At 58.4% G+C, this 8244-nt stretch overlaps 3 protein-coding genes across 3 annotated transcripts; 2 read left to right on the plus strand and 1 right to left on the minus strand.

Moving 5' to 3' along the window:
* Positions 1-229: 229 nt before the first annotated feature.
* On the plus strand, positions 230-1461 carry CGGC5_v008877 (D-xylose 1-dehydrogenase; the record flags this gene model as incomplete). The annotated part of the gene is made up of 2 exons (XM_032019448.1): positions 230-284; positions 344-1461. The coding sequence occupies 2 exons, from the start codon at positions 230-232 to the stop codon at positions 1459-1461; spliced, it is 1173 nt and encodes a 390-aa protein (XP_031883357.1).
* Positions 1462-3759: 2298 nt separating this feature from the next.
* trm9 (tRNA (carboxymethyluridine(34)-5-O)-methyltransferase) lies at positions 3760-4764 on the plus strand (the record flags this gene model as incomplete). The annotated part of the gene is made up of 1 exon (XM_032019445.1): positions 3760-4764. One exon carries the CDS (start codon positions 3760-3762, stop codon positions 4762-4764), a length of 1005 nt encoding a protein of 334 aa, XP_031883358.1.
* Positions 4765-5731: 967 nt separating this feature from the next.
* On the minus strand, positions 5732-6756 carry mybl1 (Myb-related protein A; the record flags this gene model as incomplete). The annotated part of the gene is made up of 2 exons (XM_032019444.1): positions 5732-6440; positions 6527-6756. The coding sequence occupies 2 exons, from the start codon at positions 6754-6756 to the stop codon at positions 5732-5734; spliced, it is 939 nt and encodes a 312-aa protein (XP_031883359.1).
* Between the last annotated feature and the right edge of the window lie 1488 nt (positions 6757-8244).

The following is an 8244-nucleotide window of genomic DNA, read 5'->3' on the forward strand; positions in this document are numbered from 1 at the left end:
TCCCTCCGAGGACTACTGCGCCTGGTGGTGTGGAGGGGCGCGTATCGACGTGCAATTGAAAAAGGAAAAGACACCCTCGCCGATTCGCACCTTTTTACCGTCCCGTGTTCCTCAGTCAGCTGTCGTTTCCTCTCTCTATATAGAGTGCTACTCGACTTCCTTCGATTCTAGTTGTACCCCCAGTCTGATTCAGCTCCCAAGCACTGTCAGCACCCGTATCGACTTCACAATGGCGCCGCACACTGTCAAATGGGGCATCATGGCCACCGGCTGGATCGCCGAGAGTAAGCCCTCCTTTACCACAGGCAAACAAACATTGGCCATTGACGACTGATCACTCCAGCCTTCTGCAAGGATCTCTTGACCAACCCTGCCGCCCGCGATGTGACCGATGTCGCCCACAAGATCGTCGCCGTCTCCTCCTCCCGCGACGCCCAAAAGGCCCGCGACTTCATCAAGAAGGTTGACGGCCCCTCGGACGCTGCCACCTACGGCTCGTACGCCGAACTTGTCGCGGACCCCAACGTCGATATCATCTACGTCGCGACTCCGCACAGCCACCACTTCCAGAACGCCATGCTGGCCCTCGATGCCGGCAAGAATGTGCTCTGCGAGAAGGCCCTGACCGTCACCGCCGACCAAACCCGCCGCCTCGTCGAGACCGCTCGCGCCAAGAAGCTCTTCTTCATGGAGGCCGTCTGGACCCGTTACTTCCCCCTCAGCATCAAGATCCGCGAGCTCATCGCTACCGGCGCCATCGGCAAGGTCTACCGCGCCACCGCCGACCTGTCCTTCAACAACAACACCGAGGACCCCAACAAGCTGTCTTTCCCTGACTCCCATCGCATGGTCAACCCAGAGCTGGCTGGCGGCGCTCTGCTGGATCTGGGCATCTACTCTTTGACGTGGATCTTCCAGACCCTGTACCACCTGCAGGAGGGTGAGAAGGAGTCCCCCCAGGTTCTCGCGGCCGTGCAGAAGTACCCCGTCACCGGCGCCGACGAGTCCACCAGCATGATCCTCAACTTCCCCAAGCACCAGATGACCGGTATCGCGACGACCTCGATGCGCGTGGCAACCGACCCAGATGGCGCTGGCAAGTCTGCACCCGCCATCCGCGTCCAGGGCTCCGAGGGTGAAATCCAGGTCGCCCACCCCGCCTTCAGGCCGCTGTCGTACAAGTTCATCAAGAAGGACGGCACGGTCGAGGCCGTCGACTGCCCCATCCCCACGGACCCGGGCCGCAACAACTGGGGCCACGGTATGTTCTGGGAGGCCGACGAGTGCGCGCGCTGCTTGCGCGACGGCAAACTCGAGAGCTCAACGCTGCCGCTTTCGGAGAGTCTCGTCATCATGGAGACGATGGACAGCGCCATCAAGCAGGGCGGCATCAAGTACCCCGAACTCATCACCACCGACAAGTTTGACCCCAAGAGCCCGCTGAACCTCGGAAACGCCTGAGCCAGTCAAAGTGTAGCAGAGTGGAGCGAAAATGTGTAAGTAGATGCAAGACGGCAGATGAGGTACACAAGGTTCGGAGTCGGCGGCCGCCTCCGCGGATCCGGGACCGGCGCCCAGATCCGCCATCTCGGAACGGGACGGAGGCAGCCGTCCAAGAATCTTTCTAATAGATGAAATAAGCAATTGGCCTACTCCGTCTTCCTTCGTGACCCCAAAGTCGTGTACGTACTCGCCGTAGAAACCTGGCAAGCAAGCAGGAACCGGTTCGTCAGTTTGATTCTACTCTCACACCCACCCCCTGCCGCTATGCATCCCTCCTTCCCGAAGAACCCTGATGAGGCAGGCTTCCTTCCAAAATAACGTCAGCGCCCGGCCAGGCAAGGTGTGGGAACTTGGAAGGAACCATTCGTCCCAAATGAGGCGCTCCGTGCAACTCTGGATCTGCTACAGCTAACACTCTGCGAGCCTCACCTCACCCTACACACTCATGCAATTACCACACGTGGCCTCGGAGACAACTGTGTGACTCGGCCAGCGGTACAGCGCAGACATAATCTCGCCTGGCAGCACAATTCTGGTGCTGATCGGAGATTAAGCAGGTCCCAAGGACTCGGCGGCGCCCTTGGTCTCTTCGACAGTGGTTCCGGCTGCATGTGACGACATGGTCCGACGAGAAAGGAAACGGCGCGATGCAGCGATTAAAGTGACGTCCCTTTTCCTGGTGTAAGTGAAGCGTTACGAATAGAGACTTAATTAACCCAGGGATGCGGAGACCCATCGTTCACCGATCGAAGCAAACATCGGAATCACACACTGATCCCCTGGTTACCACTTGCCCGCCTTGCTCTCTTTCTCCTATTCTGTGTCCCGATGCATCAGGGGGGAAGAGGTGTGTATTTCCCGGAATGGACTCCGGTCAGCAACCTTGCCGTTCGGGGGGCGTTCGCAGGAACCCCAAGGAGGGCTACCAAGATCCCTGGTGGCAATCACGCAAGAAACCATCCAGGGTGGTTCTCCATCCGTTCATACCGAGTGATCGGAATTCCAAATTTCGTTTCGAGCCCCGGTCGAGCAATGCAACGTCTACTCTTTCCTGGACGTCTCCTTTTGAAAGCTTTCGTGTCTCGATCTGGGTTGCTCACACGCCGCACCACACACCCCTCTCACCCCCTTTTTTTTTCTCAATCAATCGCCAAAGCGGCTGAAGAGTATGCAGGAGGACCAGGGTGAAAATAAGACGACAAGCAAACACACGATCCATGGGTCGAATGCCGGCGGTTCTCTCAGCCCCTCAAATGCCGCTTCTTCATCAATGCACGAACGAACGAGGGAGGAATGCCGTCATTGGAAGCCGTTGCCGTTCAAACACGGGCACACAACGGGCATTGTTTAGGCGGTAGGTTCGTGATCAAGTACGACCCCGGAGCAATACTCGGCGTACCCCGAGCCGGGGATTAAAGGGCCCTAATCCCGGAACGCAACCCCCGTTCGAGGCGCGCCGTTCGTAGCGCTAGTTCTGAGGTGTGCCGCACCGTACCTATCCGTGCCGCATTGCCCATTCTGCGTCGAGGACCCACCGCACACAACGCCTACACGTTTTTTTTTTCTTTCTTCCTGTCTTTCCCTACCTACGGATACCTGACCTTACCTACGTTAGTGTCCTCCAGTGTCAGCAGCCAGCGCAAACTGGCGGGGTGGTGCAGTGCAGGAAGGCAGACAGACGCCACAGACGCACGCTCAGACTGGTTCCTTTTCTCCTCTGGCTCCCAGTCGCCTCATCGTCTCTTGGTTCCATCCCACGTCCCTTCTGCAACCACACCCGGCGAAGGAAAACCATCTTCCAAGTCCTGCAGTCCGCGGCGCACGAACCCTCCGCAGTCCACCCATTTTTCTGCGTCCATTTTTGTCTTCGAAACCTGCTCCCTTGCATTAATTATATTGGCACCAAAAGCCTGCGCGCAGCCGCCCGGACGAATAGAACACACGCCCAGACAACGGGCGCTATATTAACGCATACCAACCTTAACGGGACCGCAGACCAGGGCCCTGGCTGAGATTGCACCACCTCACCTCCTCTGCTTCTGTCCCACCCAGGACGGAAACTTGCCTCGGCGTGGGTGTGTGACTACAACACTTCCTTGCCACACTACACCGGCTACCTAGACAAGGGGAGAGAGCTTTGTTTTCGCTCTCGCCGCAAACACTGCCCTGTGAAGCTCGAACCTCCTGAAAAGGGAAATCAGCTGTAGCATACCTTGCTGCAACAGCTCTCAGCCCAGAGATTAGCTAGCCGCCCACATGGGAGCGTCATCCGGCCCCCAACCCGGCGCCGGCACGGCCGTGCCCGCCGCCGATCCCCATTCGCCGGAGCCCCCTTCTGCTCTCGGCGACTCCTCCGCCGCCGCCGCAGCCCCGTCATCAACGCCAACAGCCCAAACTCAGACCGACGGTCAGCAGGAAGACGCTGAGTCCTACGAGTCCCGCCACGTCCACACCGTCTACGAGGCCATCGCCCCGCACTTCTCATCCACCCGCTACAAGCCCTGGCCCCTCGTCTCTTCCTTCCTTCTGTCCCTCGCCCCGGGCTCCGTCGGCCTCGACGCCGGCTGCGGCAACGGCAAGTACATCGGCGTCAACCCATCCCTCTACATCATCGCCTCAGACCGGAGCGCGAACCTCGTCTCCCTCGCACGGGACTACCAGCCCCCGTTCTACAATGAGAACGCGCCCAAAGGGGCGAAGAAGAAGGGCGGGAGCAAAAAGTCCACCACTACCGCTGCCGCTGCTGCGGCTCCCGTCGAGACTGCTGCTCCTCCTCCGCTAGTAGCAACCCCCAAAAACCAGGTGCTAGTCGCCGACTCGCTGGCCCTCCCCTACCGCCCCTCCGCCTTTGACTTTGCCATCTCCATCGCCGTCATCCACCACATGTCAACCCGCGAGCGCCGCTGTGCCGCCGTCGCCGCGTTGCTGTCCTCCGTCCGGCCGGGCGGCCAAGGCCAACAAGGAGGGGGCAAAGTTCTCGTCATGGTCTGGGCCCTCGAGCAGGGGAACAGCCGGCGAGGATGGGACGCCGGCGCGGACCAGGACCAGCTCGTTTCGTGGGTCACCAAGGGCAGCAAGACCACTGACACCGAGGCCGCCACCGAGGAGGATAAGAAGCCCAAGGACACGACCTACCAGCGCTATTACCACCTCTACCGCGAGGGCGAGCTGGAAGAAGACGTCGTGGCTGTGGGCGGCAGAGTTCTCGAGAGCGGCTACGAAAGAGACAACTGGTGGGCCATATTCTGCCGGGACTCATAGTTCAACCAAAATGAAGCAGCAAAAACAAAAGGGAGGGCGTCACATTGGAAATGATAGGACTGGTGACAAAGAGGCAAGGGAAAACAAGTGATCTAGGGACCTGCAATTCTATCATGACCATATCCCATCTCTTCATATCAAGTGACATCTTTCGTTTCTCCTCCCCCTCCTCTCCCCGATACCCAAGGAGACAATACATACAGACGAAGTTTCACCCACGCGGCCACACATACACACACACACCCCCAACCCGACAACACCAAACCCACCGAGCTATTCACCCATGTTTCCTTGTGACACAAAAATACCAATGACGATAAACTCCCTTGGTTCCGTTCCATCTCCCCCTTGACCCGTTCCTCACTCCGCCCCCGCCCACCCCACCTGCCGGGTACCGTGGAAACCCAACGGCAAATAAAAAAAAAGGTTTGTTTTCTCTTCGCATACCACGTCGCCGGCTCAGAACATGTGTGTTTCGAACATGAGAAAAAGGAGAAATAAAAGTTAAATGACATGAAGTAGAAGAAAAGAGGCGGGGTAGGGGAAGGTAGATAGTGGTGAAGGACACACGAAATTCCTCCTCGCTTGGAGCGAAGGCGGGGCCCGATTACCGAGAATTTTGACTGACTGACGTGGAATTGGGGAAAGCTTGTCAAGCCCGCCGCGTGTGCGTGATGGTAACGATGTTGTTGTGTATGAGAAGAAGTAAAGAAGATGAAGACAAGATTTTTGCTCCGATCCCGATGCAACATGCCAGTGCTTCCCATTTCTCGTGCCTCTCACAACACCACGAGCAGATGAGAGAAAAAATCAACACAAACCCCGGAAGTTCCCCATGCTACCATGAAAAAGAGGAAAAGGGGGTGCCGCACACGATGGCCATGCCGAACCCCTCTACCCCTTGAAATAAAACAGGTTTTTTTTTCCCAACTCCAAGTTCGCCTCGCCACCTTTGCTTGCCCTACTGTCATGCCATACGTCGCCTTTCCATCTCCTCCTGACGAGGATCCAAGTGCCGTCGTCGGCTCGTCTCTCGTGCGCCCATCTCGGTACCTGGGCTCGCTCTTCTCTTGGAGCCGGCAGGCTCGTGAGGAGGGTAGTGGAGGGCTGGCAGCAGCGGGCCTGGACTGGCCCTCGCGCTGGGTACGGGGCTAGCTGTAGGCATGCCGCCCATCGCGTACGCTGGGGTGCTGTACGGGCTCACGCCGGTTGTCAGTTCGGCTACTCCCGGAAGCATCCCTGCACCTCGGCCCGGCGGCAGGCCTTGGATCGGAGCCAGGCCGGGGCCGCCCGGCGGTCCAATGCCCGCCAGTTGTACGCCCTCGTTCGGATCCGGACCCATAGGTGGCCGTCCAGGAATGCTCTCACGCCTGGCAGCAATGACTCGGCCGCCGGGGATCGGTGATATGCCGGGAGGCGGTCGGCTGTATCGTGGGGAAGGTCCGCCAATGTCCCGAGGTAAACTGCCCTGGGATTGCGAGTGCATGTGGCCGCGAGAGGGCGAGTGTCGGTGGCTGCCGCCTGGTTGATCGACGTTGACCGCTGTGAGGGAGAAAGGCACCACGCCAGCACGCCGGGCCATGTCCGCTTCGCCCAGCTGCCAGTGCATAGCTTCCGCAGCACGCCAAGGAACTGCCATCTCCTCTGCAACTTTCGCCCACATCTCCGGTTTGAATCTGGACACCAGGTTAGTTCAGCTCTCCGCGTTGTCAGGTGATGGAAGACCGCATTTCTTCCACGATCTCAACGGGGCGATTCGTACCTCTCGTACAACCGTGCGAGCTTGTTCTTGCGCTCCTCGTCCCATTCGCTTCGTCTCTCAAGGTAGTTCTGGTAATGAAGTCTACAGCTGATGGCACTCCGTCCCGGCAGGCGTTTCGAAATGTCCTCCCACTTCATCCCGCTCCCCCGAAGCTCGATGATTAGCGCATCCTCCTCCGGCGACCACTTGCTCTGCTTCTTTGCCGGAGACTCCGCGACGTGCGGCGGCATGGCGCGCTTGCCGCTCGCAGCCAAGCCCGGTGCTACGGGTGGCGGGACATACGGAGGTAGTCCGCTGACAGGCGCCGTGGCCGCCGTGGTTGCGGTTGTGGAGGGGACTGACGAAGATCGAGCGTGTTGAGGAGCAGCGGAGGACTCATCTGAGTCGGGGGCCTTCAGGAGAGACGCGATATCCACGGTGACGGTTTTGCCGCCTAAGTAAGTGGGATACGGCCTTGTGTCATGGGCGCGATAGACGCGCGCCAGCTTTTCGGTTTGCGGAACGCCACCCAGGAGGCGGCCGGATTTTTCTTAAAAATGGAGCTGGAGGGGCGATGGTCGGTGAGATGTTCCGACCTTTCTGAGGGGCGTATCGAGTACTCGTGGGCTCGTTGGGAAGTGCTCCCAGCTTCGCAGGCAGAGATCTGGGCAAGGTCGACTCGCTGGAGAAGGCAGCAGGATGGAGTTGGAGATGTACCGGAGAGTCGTTGACGAGTGGGTATTAGTGACAAAGGAGCCCGTAGCTGCGGACGAGAGGAGCAGTGGAGGTATCGTGAGCGTGTTGTATCAGGACAATGGACGGCTCTGGCCTCGTGAGATGGGAAACGTCCCGTGTATCCTGGTGGAGAGTGAAAAGGGGAAAAAGATCTGAAAAGGAAGGAGGACCTGAGCTCAGATCAAGACGGGTGCGTAGCTGGCGGTGTTTTTGAAGGAAGTCATCAACATGATTGGGCCAGTCCGAGAGGCTGGTGACCAATGATCGGGGAAATGAGCTTGCCTGGTGATGAGGCAAGCAGGCAGGCAGGCGGGCAGGCGGGCAGGGCAGGGCAGGACGGGAGGGCGTCGGCGTAAGTATACGTCAGTCAAACTAGGCTGCTAGAAGTCTTCATCAGAAAGCGAAGCTTTGCCAGAGTCATCGTTCTCCTACGGAAAGTCGGTAGAGGCCAACGAAACAAGGTACAAGCCAGTCTACGTCGGGAACTTGCGGTGCTGCAGATTGTGAATGGAAGAGAAAAGAATTAAAATGGACCAAGGAAGCAGTAGTTGGAGGGACGGTGATGGGTTGAAGAGGTAGTGGAGGTAGAGAGGTAGAGGTGGGGGACGGAGACCGGGGTCTGATTAACAAAGTGACAGCCAGGGCCAGAAAGACTTCTCTTAAACTGACGAGAGGAAAGTCATCGAAGAAGAAACGAGAGGAGACTTGAGTGGGAGCAAGGGAGGGGCGTGTGGAAGGGCGTGAGTTGAGGAAAGAAAAAAAGAAGAAGACGGCGGGATGAGGTTGACGAGCCCAGCGGCGGCACCACAGCGGCAGCAACCCAGCAAGCAGTCCAGCAGGAGCGCGTGAGAGTATGTGTGAGAGAGGGCCACCGAGGCTGTGGAGAAGGGAAAGAGACGACGAGGAGCGGTAGCGTAGCGTGTGTGTGTGTGCGTGTGTGGTGTGTATGGTAGGTATGTGTGTGTGCGTGTGTGCGCTGTGTGAAAAGAGGTTTAAGAAGAAGA

Source organism: Colletotrichum fructicola (genome assembly GCF_000319635.2).
Source record: "Colletotrichum fructicola Nara gc5 chromosome Unknown KSG_Nara_v1_contig05, whole genome shotgun sequence".
In the NCBI taxonomy this organism is placed as follows: domain Eukaryota; kingdom Fungi; phylum Ascomycota; class Sordariomycetes; order Glomerellales; family Glomerellaceae; genus Colletotrichum; species Colletotrichum fructicola.